Genomic DNA, 18,757 nt, shown 5'->3' on the forward strand with positions numbered 1-18,757 from the left:
CTAGTAGTGAGACCCCAAAGTTCATTACTGAGAGCGTCTGAACCCTTGATAACCATATACTTGTCAGCCTGATGTTTCTGTACATGCCCATTCACAGTTAACAGCAGGACTAAGAAGTATCAAGAGGGAGCACAGATTTTCCTGTCCTTATTGCAGTAAGAGCAGCCCACCCTCCGGCTGGTCAGGATGAGGCCCTACTGCCATGACAGTCATTCCTCTTCTTATGTGCTCCTCCCCATCACAAGGAGCCTAAAGTGCCCTTGTTATGTCTCCTGGCAAGAAAACTTGTGTGTCTTTTTTGGGTGCAGGACCTCTAACTATGGAGTCAAGAGCTGTGGGGATCCTTCACTGGGAGGGATGGTAAGTAGGGCTGTTCTTAACCTCCACTCCGTGATCCTGGGCCTTGTATTCTCATGGATATAGGACACAGCACCATATAGAGTCTTCTGACTTAATTCATTTACTGTTCCATTGTCCTATATGTCCAGCTTGTCTCCAATACAACAGATTACTGCAGATATAACTCTTGAAATCAGTTAGTGTGAATCCTCCAACTTTGTTATTTTTCAAAGTTATTTTTGCTATTCTAGTTCTTTTGCTTGTCCACATAAATTTTAGAATCTATTCGTGTATTTCTATAAAAATTTCTGTTGTAATTTCAATGAAATTGTGTGGATTCTGTAGATCAGTTTGGGGGAGATTTGACAAATTAACAAAATTGAGTCCTCCAGATAAATCATGAACATGGTACAGTTCTCATTTCATTTAGGTCTTTAACTTCCCAGCTGTGCTGTGTAGCTGTGGATGTACAGACAGTGCACAAATTTTGTGAGATTTAGATCTAAGTCATCCATGTTTTTTTGGTGCTACTGTAAATGGTGGTGGTTGTCTTTGTAAATTCACACTTTTCTTTATCTAAGCTCTGGATATTTTATACATTTTCCTCTCTTGTAAATGGAATTTATTTTCCAAGTAGTTATTGTTAATAGAGTAGGAGTGTCTTTGAGACCAGATCACATCTCTCCTCTCCTTAAAAATACTTATTTATTCCATCATAATGGAATCTTGGTTGTTGTTTTTTGTTTGTTTATTTGAATTCGAGTTAGTTAACATATTGTGTAGCATTGGTTTCAAGAGTAGCCTTTAGTGATTTGTCAGTTACATATAACACCCCGTTCTGATGCCAAAAAGTGCCCTCCTTAATGCCCCATCACCCATTTAGCCCATCCCCTGCCCACCTTCCCTCCAGCAACCCTCAGTTTGTTCTCTCTAGTTAGGAGTCTCTTATGTTTTCCCTCCTTTTCTGTTTTTATCTTATTTTATTTTTCCTCTCCTCTGTTCATCTGTTTTATTACTTAAATTCCACATATGAGTAAAATCATGTTATTTGTCTTTCTCTGACTTATTTCACTTAGCATAATACCCTCTAGTTCCATCTACATTGTTGCAAATGGCAAGATTTTATTCTTTTTGATGGATGAGTAATATTCCATTACACACACACACACACACACACACACACACACACACTACACCTTTATCCATTCTGTCAATGGATATTTGGGCTCTTTCCATAATTTGGGTCTGGTTAATAGTTAAATATAAATTTTGGTGTGCATGTACCCCTTCAAATCAGCATTTTTGTATTCTTTGGATAAGTAGCTGTTGTACAATTGCTGGGTTATTGGGTAGTTCTATTTTTAACTTCTTGAGGAACCTCCATACTGTTTTCCAGAGTGGCTGCTCCAGTTTGCATTCCTACGAACAGTGTAATAGTTTTCCCCTTTCTTTGCATCCTTGCCAACATCTGTTGTTTCCTGAGTTATTAATTTTAGTCATCCTGACTGGTGTGAGGCAGTATCTCATTGTGGTTTTGAGTTATATTTCCTTGATTATGAGTGATGTTGAGCATTTTTTCATGTGTCTGTTCTGTTAACCATCTGTATGTCTACTTTGGAAAATTTTCTATTTAATTTTATTGGTTGTTTCCTTTGCTGTGCAGAAACTTTTTATCTTGATGGGGTCCTAATACATCATTTTCCTTTTGTTTCCCTTGCCTCTGGAGATGTGTCTAGTAAGAAGTTGGTGTGGCCAAGTTCAAAGAGGTTGCTGTGTTCTCCTCTAAGATTTTGTTGGTTTCGTCTCTCACATTTAGGTCTTTCATCCATTTTGAATTAAGTTTCATGTATGGTATAAGAAAGTGGTCCAGTTTCATTCTTCTGCATGTGGCTGTCTAGGTTTCCCAATGAATTTTTTTCATTGGATATTCTTTCCTGCTTGCTTTGTTGAAGATTAGTTGACCACAGAGTTGTGGGTTCGTTTCTGGATTCTCTGTTCTGTTCCATTGGTCTATCTGCCTTTTTTGGTGTCAATACCATACTGTCTTGATGATTGCAGCTTTGTAATACAATTTGAAGTCTGGAATTGTGATGCCTTCCACTTTGTTTTTCTTTGTCAACACTCCTTTGGCTATTCAGGGTCTTTTCTGGTTGCATACAAATTTTAGAACAGTTTGTTCTGGCTCTGTGAAAAATGCTGGTGTTATTTTGATAGGGATTGCATTGAATGTGTGAGTGCTTTGGGTAGTATAAACCTTTTAATAGTATTTGCTCTTTAAATTCATGTGCATGGAATTTATTCCATTTTTTTTGTGTGTCTTCTTCAATTTCTTTCATAAGCATATAGTTTTCAGCATACAGACTTTTACTTCTTTGATTAAGTTTATTCCTAGGTATCTTTTTTTTTTTTTTTTTAAGATTTTATTTATTTGACAGAGAGTACAAGCACAGGTCTTGCAGGAGAAGCAGGCTCCCACTGAGTAGAGAGCCCGACATGGGGCTTGATTCTAGTACTCTGGGATCGTGACCTGAGCTGAAGGCAGCCACTTAACCGACTGAGCCACCTAGGCACCCCGATATCTTGTGGGTTTTGGTACAATTATAAATGATACCGATTCCTTGATTTCTTTTTCTGTTGCTTCATTATTGGTGTATAGAAATGCAACAGATTTCTGTACATTGATTTCATATCCTGCAATTTGCTGAATTTATGTATCATTTCTAAGAATTTTTTGGCGGAGTCTTTTGGGTTTTCTCTATAGAGTATCATAGCTGTGAAGAGTGAAAATTTGACTTATTCCTTGCTGATTTGGATGGCTTTTATTTCTTTTGGTTGTATGATTGCTGAGGTTAAGACTTCAATTACTATGTTAACACAATGATGAGAGTGGACATCCCTGTTTTGTTCCTGATGTAGAAAAAAAGCTTTCAGTTTTTCCCCTTTGAGAGGATAAATTAGCTGTGGGTCTTTCGTATATGGCCTTTATAATGTTGAGGTATGTTCCTTCTATCCCTACTCTCTTGAGATTTTTTAAAATCAAGAATGGATGTTGTATTTTGTCAAAAGCTTTTTTCTGCATCTGTTGAGAGGATCATATGGTTCTTGTCCTTTCTTTTATTAGTATAGTGTACCGTGTTGATTTATTTGCGGATATTGAACCACCCCTACAGACCAGTTATAAATTCCACTTGCTTGTGGTGCATAATCCTTTTAAGGTACTGTTAGATTTGATTAGCTACTATCTTATTGAGAATTTTTGTATCCATGTTCATCAGGGATATTGGTCTGTAATTCTTCTTTTAGTGGGGTCATTGTTGGGTTTTGGAATCAGGGCAATGCTGGCCTCATGGAACGAGTTTGGAAGTTTTCCTTCTATTTCTATATTTTGGAAAAGCTTCAGAAGAATAAGTATTACTTTTTCATTAAATGTTTGGTAGAATTCCCCTGGGAAGCCAGCCAGCTTGTTTGTTGGGAGATTTTTGATTATGGATTTGATTTCTTTGCCTATTATGGATCTGAGCTTCTCAAGTTTTTTCTATTTCTTCTTGTTTTCAGTTTTCTTCTTGTTTCAGTAGTTTATATGTTTCTGAGAATTTATCCATCCCTTTCAGATTGCCCAGTTTGTAGGCATATACAAATATGCCTACATATAATTATATTATTATTATATATTATACATATATACGTACATATACATATATATATTTTACATATAATCACATACAATTATGATTGTATTCAGTGTTAGTTGGGATCTCTCCCTCTTTCATTTGTGATTATATTTATTTGGATTTGGGTCCTTTCTGTTTTCTTTTTGATAAGTCTGACTAGAGGTTTATTAATTTTGTTAATTCTTTCAAAGAGTCAGCTCTTAGTTTCATTGATCTGTTCTACTGTTTATTATATCATTTATTCCTGTTCTAATCTTAATAATTTTCCTTTTTCCTGCTGGTTTTAGGCTTTATTTGTTCTTTCTTCAACTCCTTAAGGTGTGAGGTTAGGTTGTGTATTTGAGACTTTTTTTGCTTCTTGAGGAAGGCCTATATTGCTATACACTTCCCACTTATGACCGCCTTTTCTGTGTCTCAAAGGATTTCAGCTGTCATGTTTTCATTTTCATTTGCTTCTGTGTATTTTTATTTCTTCTTTAATTTCCTGGTTAACCTATTTATTCTTTAGTAGGATGATCTTTAACCTCTATGTATTTTTGATCTTTCCAAATTTTTTCTTGTGGTTGACTTCAGGTTTTATAGTGGTGAGGTTGAAAAATATGCATGGTGTGATCTCAGCATTTTTGTATTGGTTGAGGCCTGTTTTGTGACCCAGTATGTGATCGATTCTGAGAATGTTCCATGTGAACTATTCTGCTGCTTTAAGATGAAATGCTCTGAATATGTCTGTTAAGTCCAACTGGTCAAGTATGTCATTCAAAGCCACTGTTTTCTTGTTGATCTTCTGCCTAGATGATCTGTCCATTGCTGTGAGTGGGGTGTTAAAGTCCCCTACTATAATTGTATTATTATCATTGAGTTCCTTTAAGTTTGTTATTAATTGATTTATATATTTGGCTGCTCCCAAATTGGGGGCCTAAATATTTGCAGTTGTTAAATCATCTTTTTGGATAGATCCCTTTATTATGATATAGTGCCCTTCTTTGTCTCTTGTTATTCCTTGGTTTAAAATCTAGTTTGTCTGATAGGGGCGCCTGGGTGGCTCAGTGGGTTAAAGCCTCTGCCTTCTGCTTAGGTCATGATCTCAGGGTCCTGGGATAGAGCCCCGCATCAGGCTCTCTGCTCAGCAGGGAGCCTGCTTCCTCCTCTCTCTCCACCTGCCTCTCTTCCTACTTGTAATCTCTTTTTGTCAAATAAATAAATAAAATCTTAAAAAAAAATCTAGTTTGTCTGATATAAGGATTGCTACTCCAGCTTCCTTCTTCTTCTTCTTTCTTTCTTTCTTTATATTTAAGATTTTATTTATTTGATAGAGAGAGAGATCACAAGCAGGCAGGGAGGCAGGCAGACAGAGGGGGAAGCATGCTCCCCGCTGAGCAGAGAGCCCGATGCGGGGCTCAATCCCAGTACCCTGAGATCATGACCTGAGCCAAAGGCAGAGGCTTAACCCACTAAACCACCCAGGTGCCCCCAGTTTTCTTCTGATGTCCATTATCATGATAAATGATTCACTACCTCCTCACTTTCATTCTGGAGGTGTCTTTGAGTCTCAGATGAGTCTCTTATAAGCAGCATATTGATGCATCTTTTTTTTTTTAATCCATTCTGATACCCTACGTTTTTTGATTGGAGCATTTACAAATGGATCGAATCCATTTACATTCAGAGTAATTACTGATAGATATGAATTTAGTGCCATTGTGTTACCTCTAAAGTTGCTGTTCCTGTAGATTATCTTTGTTCCTTTCCAGTCCTTGCTGCTTCTGGTATATCTTTCCCTCTCAGAATCTCTTTTAGTGTTTCTTGCAGGGTTGGTTTAGTGTTCATGAACTCCTTTAGTTTTTGCTTGTCTTAAAACTTTATCTTTCCTTCTATTCTGAATGACAACCCCGATGGAAATAGTATTCTTGGTTACATATTTTTCCCACTTAGCACGCTGAATATATGTTATTCTTTTGTGGTCTGCCAAGTTTCTATGGACAAGTCTGCTGCTAACCTTCTGTGTCTGCTCTTGTAGGTGAAGGGCTATAGCTGCTTTCAGAATTATCTCTTTATCTTGGTATTTTGCAAGTTTGATTATGCTATGTCTTGGTGTTTATCTGGTTTTGTTCATTTTTTTTAAAAGATTTTATTTATTTATCAGAGAGAGTGGGGGAAGAGAGCAAGCACAGGCAGACAGAATGGCAGGCAGAGGCAGAGGGAGAAGCAGGCTCCCTGCTGAGCAAGGAGCCTGACGTGGGACTCGATCCCAGGACGCTGGGATCATGACCTGAGCCGAAGGCAGCTGCTTGGAATTGAATGCTTGTTTCCTTCCCCACATTAGGGAAGTTCTCAGCTATAATTGTTTCAATAAATCTTCCATCCCCTTTTCCTGCTCTTCTTTTTCTGGGACTTCTATTATATGGATATTATTGTGCTTTGTACAGTTGCTGAGTTCTTTAAGTATATTTGTGATCTAATAGTTTTCTTTCCCTCTTCAGCTTTTTTCCCATAATTTTATCTTCTGTATCACCTATTTATTCCTCTGCTTCTTCCATCCTCATTGTGATTATAGCCAGTCAGTTTTGCATCTCAGTTACAGGATTTTTTATTTTGGCCCGACAAGGTTTTAGGTTTTTTTTCTCTGCAGTCAGGGTTTCTCTGGTGTCTTCTATGCTGCTTTCAAGCCACAGTAGTATTCTTCAGACTGTTGTTCTAAAATCTTGTTCAGATATATTGCATCTATCTGTTTTGATCAAATCCCAAGCTGTAATTTCTTCTTGATCTTTCTTTTGGGGAGACATCCTCTATCTTGTCATTATGTCTGGGTTCCTGTCTTTTGCATATTATGACAGTTATGTTTCCTGCTTCTGAAAGTAATACTATAGTAAGAAGGGGTCATAGACTGTCCAGGGCTTGGTGATTCAGGAAGCGTTTCTAGTGCATGTTGTGTGCACTCTGCCATTATGTTTTGTCTGCTTTTTCCCAGAGGTCAGTCCTTTGCAGACTTCCTGCTTGCTTGCTTGCCATGGGGAGTATTTGGACCTTTAACTAGGTGTGCTTTGATTTGTTTGTTAAGATAGTTTGATTAAAAAACAAAAAACCCCCAAAAAACCCTGATCTGAGAAAAAAGGAAAAGTAACAAAAAAGGAAACAAATATATAAACCTGATTATGAAGAAAAAAAAAGACAACCCTGATCCAAAAAACGAAAAAAGGAAACAAACAACAAATGAACACAACACTATATGCCTGATTCCAAAGAAAAAAAGAAAAACCACCAAAAATACAAAATACATGAGAAAAGAAAAGGAAGAAATCCTGATTTTATTTCTTCCAGAACTAAAGCTGACGCTTTGGATCCCTCTATCATCAGTAGAGTTGGTACATGCAGGGGCGCCGTGGAGGGAGTGGGGAGGAGCTGTATTGGCTTCTGAAGCAGAGGCCCAGCAACCTGGCTCACTGTCAGACCTGCCCTAGTAAAGATGGGCAGAAGGACAAGGTTTGGTGTGAGCGATTCTAGCCTCCGCCGGAAGCCACTGTGTTTTCTCTAAAGTCCCACGGTGCAGGAGGTGGGGAGTGGGGGTGTCACCTTGTGCTCACCTCCCCTGGGAGGGAGGGAGGGGAACTCGTGACAGTCACTGTTCAGGAGGCCGCCCCAGAAAAGCAAACAGTCTCCCCTCCTGTGTCCCAGACTTCTGTCAGATCCCTGCCCTCAACCTCTCTGTGGCCAGCGTCACGGTTTTCCGTGTGTGTGTTTTAAAGATTTTATTTATTTATTTATTTATTTGTCAGAGAGAGAGAGAGAGAGAACGAGAGTGTGAGCACAAGCAGGGAGAGCAGCAGGCAGATGGAGAAGCAGGCTCCCTGCTGAGCAAGGAGCTGATGCAGGACTTGATCTGAAGACCCCGGGATCATGACCTGAGCTGAAGGTAGATCTTAACCGACTGAGCCACCCAGGAGTCCCTTCCCTGTGTTTCATCTTTGGCTGGGGGCTGGAATTCAAAATGCCACATTTTAAAGGACCTCCCCTGGAGGAGAGCCTCACACATTGCGTCAGGCATGGACCTGTCCTAGAAAAGCAGTGCCGTGGCTGCAGTCTGATCGGGTTTTCTGCCCCCCTGCTGGTGAAGAGCACTCAGTGCCTCCTCAGGGGTCTTTTTTGCTTGGAGAAGCAGGATACCCTATTCCAAAAGGCCTCCAGGAGGGCGAACAATATCTCCTCATGCGACCCAGGGGATCCCCGCACCATGGCCTCCTGTGTGAACCCTGACTTGGCTCCCTCCCCTCCCTGGCGCTGTGACTTTTTTTTGCCCCCCTCCAGTGCATCTTTCTGAACCCCGCATCTGCTACATTCTCTTCGGTTGTGCTGATTGTTTCTTAATCCTCAGATTAATTTCCTAGTTCACAATGATTTGTTGTTGATCAGCTGTGTTCGAGGGTTGAGGCCTGCTCCTGCTACTCCGCCATCTCAACTCTTCCGGGGCTAATGGAATCTTTATTCATGTGGAGTAAGCAATGATTTCTGAACTCAGAGAGGTCAAGTCTTCCTTTAGTTGACAACTCTTTTTCCAGCTTCATCTTTTATTCTCTGTCCCTCAGACACTTTATGTTCCTGATGTATCTGTAAGCAGTATGGTGAAATGTAATCATTTACAGTTTTTCAGCATTTACGTGATACCACCGCTGGTCTTGAACAATAGGTCTGGTAGGTACAGAGCCTGGTGGAGCCCAGCCAGTTGCTGCGGGTTTGCCCTGATGCAGGGGTTTCTTGGGCACCAGTCTCAGAGAGGTCAGCTCCTATAACAAGTACTCTCAGCCTGGCTTTTCTTCTATGGAGGTTTAGGTTTACTAAGGCAAGGAGGCAGGCTGGCAAAACCTGTAGACGCTGCAGATTTCTGTTGATGCTAAAGAAATAATTTTGGCATATATTGTGGGAAGAACTTTGTCTTTGCATTGTGTCACTTATGGCTCAAATTTATTAAGATTTATAAACTGTTTTCCTTGCAATTTAGATGCCCTAGAGTATTTTTTATTAATTGATTAGGTAATAAATTCTCTTTTGTTTCAAGTAAATTCATCAGAGGCTAGTAATTTTGAAATGGTTTATTTTATTTTTTTAAAGATTTTATTTTTAGTAATCTCTACACCCAGCATAGGGCTCAGATTTGCAACCCTGAGATCAAGAGTCGCATGCTCCATCAACTGAGCCTGCCAGGGACCCAGGAATGGTTTATTTTTAATTGCTTTTTTCCAACCCAAATTTGGCAAGAGGTGACAGTAGGAGACCTGGATTGTTGGGTTGGATGATTAGCTGTGTCTAATTTGTTTCTGGACTCATTTTGTTCAGTGTGCAAGTAGATTCGGAATCCATGATCATAATGTTGGGATTTAATTTAGAATACTAAAAGCAAATACAAATATCGTCCACTAGAGGGAGCTCTGCTCTTTTTAAAAGTTCTCATTTGTTTTTAAAAATAGATCTTGTACAAGAGTGTATAAAGTTTATCTGAATAATCTATAAGAATAAATATATGTTATATATTATAAGAATATGTTATAAGAATAACAAAGTGAATACCTGTTTACTGCCAATTTGCATCATCTTCTCCAAGAGGCCATCAGTATCCTGTGTTCTATGTTTATCATTTCCTTGCTTCTCTTTACTGTTTTAACACTTACACTGGGTTTTTTTTTTTTTTTAATTTCATTTTTTATTTCATTTTATTTATGATGTCTTGACAAGCAGAAAAGTTTGTGTTTTTTTTTTTAATGTAAAATGAATGTGTCAAATCCTTTTTTATACTTTGTGGTTTTTGTATCTTGCTTAGCCGGAGTTCTTTCATTACTGAAAGTCAGAGAGATATTTTCTTTTTTAAGATTTTATTTATTTATTTGACAGAGAGAGTTAGGCAGAGAGGCTGGCAGAGGGAGAGGGTGAAGCAGGCTCCATGTTGAGCAGAGAGCCCGACACGGGCTCGATCCCAAGACCCCAAGGTCATGACCTGAGTGGAAGGCAGAGGCTTAACCCACTGAGCCACCCAGGTGCCCCTGGAGAGATATTTTCTTATATCATAGTCTAAACCCATGATTTTTATTCATAGTGTGAACTTGAGATTGTTCTGGTTTTCTGTTTTTTAAACTCAACCTGCATCAAACAAAAATGGCTTAAAGCATTTTATTCTGCTTATGGTTTTTGTGTCAAGAATTTAGAAAGAGCTCATCTGGCAGTTTGCCCATTACCCATAAGGCACTAGTTGGGCTATGAAATTCACTTTCAAGATGATTTCTTTCTCTGCTCAGAGATGTGGTTGGTGCCTTTGTGCTTCTTGGTCTCTTTTTACATGGGGTTTGGTCCTCTAGCGCATCTTCACATGGGTTATGCTTTTTGCAACATGATGGTCGTAGGGTGGTCACTATCCTTACCTGGTGGCTGGCTTTCTTTTTTTTTTTTTTTTTTTTTTTTTTTTTTTTTTTTTTTTTGGTGGCTGGCTTTCAATCAACCTTGGTCATGTCCCAAGAATGAGCATCCCAAAAGGAAGTATTTCCTATAGGCAAGAAGAGAAAATTGCCAGGTAGCTAAGAACTACGCCTAGAGTTGGTAATATGTGACTTCTGCTATATTCTATCTGTCAGAGCAATCACAGGATTGCTTGAATTTTTGACCTCATCAAAGTCACATTGGGGAAGGTTGGGCAATACTTTTATGGCCATCCTTGCAGAATGCATTCTGGACAAGGACATTCATTTGCAAACTATATTCATCCCCTGCATCATGACTCCCCAAATATATCCCATTATGGCATCTCATAAAGCAACCACTGGCCCATAGCACTTCTAAAAATAAATTGAACATGTGTCTGCCATTCTTTGATTAGGGCATAATTCTACTTCCTGTGAGTGATTCTGCATGGGTCCTGGCTCTTCCTGCTGGAGTCTTGACTCTACATGTTAAGTCATTTTTTCCTTTTCCATAAGAGATGGCCCATGTTTGCAGGGGAATAGCTTTTTCATATACTTCCTGGTTAGTAAAGCTTGAGATTCTTGACTGTTTTTTACATTCAAACTGTTTGCTTTTTAGTCCAAGTGGATGGTGATTCTCCTAGTATTACTGTCTTAAAAATTCTGTGGGTTTTCTATGAATTTTACTGTGGCTTATTCCATTAGGCAAAAGTCACACATATGTCTATGAAACAGGTTCTTTTTTTGCCTGCGCTGCTTAAAAGTCTTCTGTGACCCATCACCTTAAAGAGTCTTAAACTCTTAGTTTATCCAAGATGGTCTATAAGGTACTGCCTTCAATCTTTTTGAAGTTATAGTAAAAGTCTTTTTTTTTTTTTTAAGAAATATTTATTTATTTTAGACAGAGAGAGAGAGGGAGAGAGAGCGAGCAGACACATGAGTGGTGAAGGAGCAGAGGTAGAGGGAGAAAGAATCCTCATGCTGCAGGCTTCCTGCTGAGTACAGAGCCTCATGTGGGCTTGATCTCACAACCCTGAGATCATGACCTGAGCTAAAGTAAAAAATTGGCTGTTTAACTAAATGAGCCACCCAGAGGCCTCAATAAAAGTCTTTCATGTGACTTCCCTCAGACCATAGTTTACTAGAGACATCTTGAATTTGATATTGGTCGTAAGGCTATTTTTACTTTGAGAAACTTTTGTTAGGGTTGAGATTTGGGAATGAGAAATAGTTTTGTTTTGGAATCAAGTCATGGCTCCTTTGTATTTCCTCTAAATTTTGGTTAAAAACTCAAGTGGCCCTCTTTTCCTCTATCTATCTGTACCTTGTTACTGAGGCTAAAAGAAACCAGTTGGCACTTTTAAGCATTCATACTGGAAAACACCTTTTCTAGATCCACCTTTTGTGTTTTTCATGTCTCAGTCAGGGACAGTTTTGACTGAAATTGGTACCACTATGTAACAGAGGTCTTTCCTACAGCCTTCAACCACAACTTCCTCACAGAGCTGCTAGCCTTCACCTAACAAGTCTATCTGAGCTCTCTGGCTTCACTGCCCGTCCTAATAGAAATGCCCCAAATTTCTGTTCAGCCTCTCTGTGGTTGTGTAACACAACTAGGCGCCAGCATAGTGGCTTCAAACAGTCCTTGTTATTTTCACATACTTTTGTGGGTCAGGAATATGAGTATATAACTCTATAACTGGATATTGTCTGGGGCTGCTAAGCCTGGAACGTCTACCTCCAGGATGACTTCTGCACGCCCAAGTCTGCAGGTGAGGTGCTCCTTTACCTCAGTTTCCTTCCATGCAGTGTCTCATCTTCCACAGCTTTTTGTGGCTTTGGCATCTTAGCATGCTGCTTGTGGGGGTGTGGCCCTCTGTACATGGTAGCTGGTTTCTAAGAGGGAGCTTGGCAGGAAGAGTGGGAGTTCTCAGAGGCAGAGAGGGTGTTCCAGGCTGGTTAAGGGCTAGTACCTAGAAATGGCACAGTCTCACTCCTACCATCTTCCAGTTACTAAAGCTGTTGGAGAGGGCTCACCCAGACCCAGAAGAATAGAGAAACACACTCTAGCTATTGATAAGGTAGTGGCAAGATCCCTTCCAGAGGAATATATGGAGGGCAAGTGTGCTTTGTAGCAGGGATACAATTTCACATTTCCCCAAAGGATAACCAATTGGACCAGAACTCCTTATTGAAGAGTCCACACCTTCTCATTGATCTGTAATGTCTTTTGTATCATAAGTCAGGGTTCTGAAGAAATGGGTCTGTCTAGGCCCATCATTTTCACCTGGGAGCCATTTTGCAGGGGACAATGTCTGGGAATATTTTTGGTGGTCACCCTTGAGAGGCTGTGTTGTTAGCATCCAGTGGCTGGACACCAGGGAGGCTGCCAGCAGGTAGGCACTGCACAGGACAGCTCCCCACAACAGAATTATCCAGCCCCAATTGTCAGTAATGCTGATGCTGACCATCTGCGGTCAGTGCCATCAGTGCTGCCCTACTGTATTATCTGAATGAGACTTGATGGCTGGAAGGGCAAGTTTCTCATTTCGTTTTTCTTCTTTAAGAATGTCTCGATTGTTTTTGGCCTCTTGCATTTCCATGTAAATTTTATAATCTATATTTCATAGAAAATTTTTATATTTTGATTAGAATTTCTTTGTAAGCATATATCTTCATGAGGAATAGTGATGTTGACATTTTACCATTGAATATGGATATTGAATCTTATTACTTACCAACATGATGTGTCTTTCTATTGATTTACTTCATTAATGTCTTTCAATAAATTTTTATAATGTCCTTATTAAAAGACTGGCGTATCTTTTGTGCAAGATGGTTTGTTCTCTTGGCCAGTAAGTTGTGAGGCTTTTAGTAAGTTGCTTTCCTCTTTTGGGACCTCATTTTCCTAAGTAAAAAATGTGACGTTTGGATGAGATCATCTCTGACAGGCTTTGAAGCCTGAGATCACATGATTAAAGTGTTAAAATGACACATGAAACTTTTAGTGCACACAGTAAAAGTAGTCTATTAGGGGGAGCTCTTCTACATTTCATCTCTGGCTGGGCGGCTGTAAAGCTCCCACCCTGGCCAGCAATGACTGCACATGTTGTGACAGAGACCTCCTCTTCCCAGGGTGATGGAAGAACGTGGCTCCCTGGTATCTCTTCAGTCAGAGTTCTCTGCATAAGAACTTCTGTTTTGGTTTTGCAAAGTATTACTTGTTTCTGGGTTTTGGGGATACAGGAAGCACATTTTGAATCCAGGAGGCTGTTGTATAGGTCATCCAATGTAATTCCTTATTTGACAAATGAACCAACTTTGACTTAGAGACACTGTTACAGACTATTCATGAGAGAATTAGGGCTGGAACTTAGGTCAGATTTTCACATTTTAGTTGAAGGGGTTGGGAGGGTTAACTGTGGTATCAGTAGTGGGCTGGGGGTAGGGATGGTGTTGAATTTTTAAAGAACTGACAGATGGGTGACCTGTGATTTCCCTGGATGCATTATATGCGTATGTGAATGTGGGAGTGTGTGTGTGTGTACCCGAGTGTGTGCATATGTGCTGTACTTTGGTTGACAGTAGGACTTCCATTGTAATTACTAGCTTCTCATAGATAGGATTGGACTTTTGTAAGCCAGTCTTTGCTTAAGAGGTAGAGTAACTGACTGGCTTTAGTGATTTATTTAATTTGTATTTTGGAATTGTTTGGAAATATCTGCCTTGGCAACCTGATTAAAAAATTTAATCTGTCTTTCATTTTATTTGTCTTTAACTCGACTTAATGATTTCATTTTTTTCTCACTGACTTTTCAAATAAAGTGGAATTACTGGATATTCTTTTAGAGAAGATGAAACTGGACTTTTTTCTCATTAGCCATCCTTTTTCAAGTCTATTGTGACTATTTTTGAAATGTACCTCCATAGTGCTTATTATATGTGATTCTCCTGATTCACCTCAATACAAACTTTTTGGGTAAAGTGTAGACATTTAAAAAATTCATTTTTTTTCTGTATGTATTTAAAAATAAGATATTTATCATTTATTTGGATTATTTTTCCTGTGGGTATTACGGATAAGATTTTAAAACTTTATTTTGGCTTAAATAAATAAAAAAGTAAACTACCTATTGGCTTCCATGTTAACATTAAAAAGGAGAGTTCTTGTGTTACTTTTTCAAGGCAGTGCAATCTATCTTTTTCTAACCGAAAAAGATCCTCTGAGGAAAATGTTTATTTAACTACCTTCTGTTGTTCTTTACCAGGTATAGTCTAGACTTGTTTAAAGATTAGATTGTATTTAGGCTTCTGTGTTAGTCCAAGGAGTGATGGTACCAATGTCTTGGAGAGATAAGGCAGAGAAGGGTACAAAAGGCAGAAGGAGGACATTGGGCACCTTCTAACCTCCTTCAAGATCAAGTCTTCCATCTCACTGTGAAGTGTTCCATATTCAAGGATAAGAGGATTGTATTTGAAATCAATGTAAAAATGAATAATAGGGGGGCGCCTGGGTGACTCAGTGGGTTAAGGCCTCTGCTTTCAGTTCAGGTCATGATCTCAGGGTCCTGGGATCTAGCCCCACATCGGGCTCTCTGCTCAGCAGGGAGCCTGCTCCCCCTCCTCTCTCTGCCTGTCTCTCTGCCTACTTGTGATCTCTCTCTGTCAAATAAATAAATAAAATCTTAAAAAAAATGAATAATAGGCTAAAATATTTTTGTGCCAATATACTCTTTCTCAGCAAGTGTCACTGAGGATTAGTCTGTCCATAATTTCTCTTTGCATATGTACCATTTATAAATTTTGGAGAATTGTGAGACGGTAAATATTTTGAGCTTGGTGAAAGAAGTGGCTTGCCCTAGCAGCTGTTAAGAGCATCTTTAATCATGAAAATTGTTTGATAAGAGAATATATTTCTATTTCTTTATTTCATAATGTATCACATGTTTGGTTCCTGTTTTTCTTCATAAATGTTTATCTGATACGGGTAATGAATGAACATTGGAAAAACTCATATGTTGGGTACAGTGAGCCACATGTGGTAATTTGATTGAGCATGACCTCATTTATTATCTGAGGTTTGAAATTATTATATAAATTCCCAAGGATACAAGAAATGGGAACTATTGTTAAAAAATCTGTGTCTCCCATTGACTACAATAATAGAGATTTCTTTCTTGGTTTTTAGATTTCCTCCTTCCTCACCCCTAAAACCATATCCAAAGAAGCCTACATGCCAAAAGGATGTTATTAAATTTCCGGAATGGAATGACCCCCCACCAAGCACTTCACAAGAGAACATCCCAGTGAGGCCAGTTGTGATGGTAAGTGTGTTACTAAAAGCTGGGCAGGGAGGTGGGGGTGGAGCAGATTGGTGATTGTAATGGTGGCAGCAGAGGGCAGGGCTAACAGCCTCCAGATGTGGGAAATGGTCTGTGAACCATCAGTCTTAGTCTACTTCTTTCTGTGAACTATGGTCCCAACGTGCTTTAAAACAGTATCTTACGTGTTAATAGCTGAGAGAACAGTAAGAAGGAAAGATTAGCTGTTAGACTTTTTCTCTCTTTACTGCTAACATTTTGACTGAAAACATGGTAGGTATTTTTTGTAGGTTCAGACCAAGCAGGTTTCTGTGGCAACTCCCTTATGATCTCCTTTTCTCCTGTGTTCTAGAAGTTACTCTTCTCCCTCTTTGTATCTTCCCGAATTTTGTTCTAACTCTTACTAGTTGAGAGTGGGAATGTTAGGGTGTGAAGTATTTTGGAATGACCCCTAATAATGAACAAAGATAGATTCTGCTAGTTTGGGAAAACCTAAGCTTATTGTAGAATAAAGTAAATTTGGGGGGTACTTTTTCCTTAAAATAGTACCAGTAGCAGACTACATGATTGAAACAATGCTAGAAAATAAAATACAGAAAGAAACTTTCATATGGCAGTTTTTAAGAATTGTACCCACACGAATATTTTAAATTAATTTAGTTTGATAGATGTCCAATTCAGACTTTCTTTGCAAAGACGTGATGTAAACATTTTAAGGCAATTTAATTAAAAGAAAAAGCAACTTTTTTTTTTTCCTAAAGAGATTGTATTCTCAGTTTGAAGAAAATAATAGTTAAGAAGCTTGGACTTGGGGCACCTGGGTGGCTCAGTGGGTTAAAGCCTCTGCCTTCGGCTCAGGTCATGATCCCAGCCCTGCATTGGGCTCTCTGCTTGGCGTGGACCCTGCTTCCCCCTCTCTGTCTCTGCCTGCCTCTCTGCCTACTTGTGATCTCTGTCTGTCAAATAAATAAATAAAATCTTAAAAAAATAAAAGAAGAAGCAGCAACAGTAGCTTAGGCTTTGGGGAACCTGGGTGGCTCAGTCGGTTAAGCATCTGCCTTCAGCTCAAGTCATGATCTCAGGGCCCTGGGATCAACCCCTACGTTGGGCTCCCTGCTTAGTGGAGGGTCTGCTTCTCCCTCTCCCTCTGCTCCTCCTTGCCCAGCTCATGCTTACTCTCTCTCTTTCTCTCTCTCAAATAAATAAAAGTTAAAAAAAAAAAAAAGAATCTTAGGCTTTTTCAAAGATAATTCAAGGAAAAGCGTGGCAATAGTGACAGAAATAGGGACTCCATAAGGGCTTGCAGGTTTGCAGGATAGCAATGAATTTAGTTCTAAATATGTTTGGTGATAAATATGGCCTGTATTAAATGGAGGTATCTCATAGGCAGATGGTGATATGATCCTGGAACGTAAAGGTGAGATCATATTTGGAAGTCATTAATTTATTCATTAATAAATATTAAGTGTCTGTTGTGTACCATGCATTGTGTTAGCTCCACAGATACAGGTTTTGTTTGTTTGTTTGTTTTTTTCTCACAGATACAGTTTTAACACTAAAAAGGCATAGTCTAGTGAAACATACAATATGAAAATAGAGAATGAGGAAACAAAGTGGAACTACTTTGGGTATTTAAAGACTTTTAATTCATTCCTATTGAGGAATTCTTAAGGTCTTGTTGATAGTTCCTGTCCCAGAGAAAGTTAAAATGTAAGCTCCATGAGATCAGGTACATTTTTTTTTTTGAACATTTGCATTTATTTTATTTATTTTTTTTTACTTACTTTTATTAGCATATAATGTATTATTTGCCCCAGGGGTAGGTCTGTGAATCATCAGGTTGAACATTTACATTTAAACATCTAACCTGACCCCATTGGTAGTTTTTATTCAACAGACCTTTTTTCTTTATAAGGTCATCTAGTGTTGTTTGTACAAGAGATAAAATCCTATATTAAAATAATATGTATTTATGTCATAAGTATAGTAACTTCCCTTTTGTATTCCACCTGGTTCTATGAAATTGTAATATTCCTGCTATCATCTATAGAACCAAGTACTCATTAGCACATTTTAATGCTGCAATGACAATGACTTGTATCTTCTGTTTTCATTTTCTTTTCTAATTTTCCAGGAGCCCTGAAGTGGGTATACCAGTGTCCTAGATTGATCAGCCATTTTCTCTTAAAGCTTATAATTTCACTCGTCATCTGTACTTGTGTTTCTTTTGATGCTTGTATCTTGTACTTCCCTCTTAAATGAAGTAGGAGAGGTTTGCCCTCTCTGCTTATTGTAATTCCAGCAAAATTTTGGCTGCTGCTTCTTGAGCAATGTCCAAAGGAAAATTGGGCAGGGCAGGATCTCTTTCCCCATTTGTGCCTTGATGTGGGTTTTAGATTGGTGAGGTTCATAGTCAATAAAGGAACAGTTCATCTTTCTTAAAGAACTTCAGCTTGTCATTTGTTTTCTTCTATTTTATTTTCCCTGTTTCTATTTTTGCCTCCTCTTTGCTTGCTGGTTTTTGTTTTTGTTTTATCCTGTTTTTTCCTCTTGCTTTGCCATTGTTTTATTATTTTATTTTTTTACTTGTATAAAGCAAAAAAAAAAATAATAATAAAAGTCCTTTTTTGCTGAGGGCAGTACAGTGTAAAAAATAAGATATGGACTCTGGCTAGATTAATGGGTTTGGATCTTGAATCCTCCATTTACTAACTATTAGAGCTTGTTTCTCTGTTTTGTTCATTGTGTTTGTGTCTCAGTTTTCTTAATGGTGAACTTAATGGTGAAAAATGTCATTATTTTCTTAGTGATAATAGTACCTCTGGGGTAGGCTTGTTGTGAGAATCAGGTGAGTTTATAACTATAAAGCACTTGGAATGGTGGCTGGCACACAGGTATTCACTAACTGTTCATTACTGTTGCTGTTATTCATTTATTTAATAAAATTGTTTTCAGGCAGAAACAAAGGAAAATAAATTACTTATGA

At 38.7% G+C, this 18,757-nt stretch overlaps 1 protein-coding gene across 1 annotated transcript in view; it reads left to right on the plus strand.

Annotated features, from left to right (window-relative positions):
* DEPDC1B (DEP domain containing 1B) overlaps window positions 1–18,757 on the plus strand; it is a 78,430-nt gene that overhangs the window by 20,528 nt on the left and 39,145 nt on the right. Inside the window, exon 3 of the mRNA XM_004744603.3 lies at window positions 15,639–15,774. Coding sequence (XP_004744660.1) covers window positions 15,639–15,774 — 136 coding nt within the window. The remainder of the gene's footprint in view (window positions 1–15,638; window positions 15,775–18,757) is intronic.

Source organism: Mustela putorius, unplaced genomic scaffold (assembly GCF_011764305.1).
Source record: "Mustela putorius furo isolate JIRA1106 unplaced genomic scaffold, ASM1176430v1.1 tig00000145_pilon_pilon_pilon, whole genome shotgun sequence".
Lineage (NCBI taxonomy): Eukaryota > Metazoa > Chordata > Mammalia > Carnivora > Mustelidae > Mustela > Mustela putorius.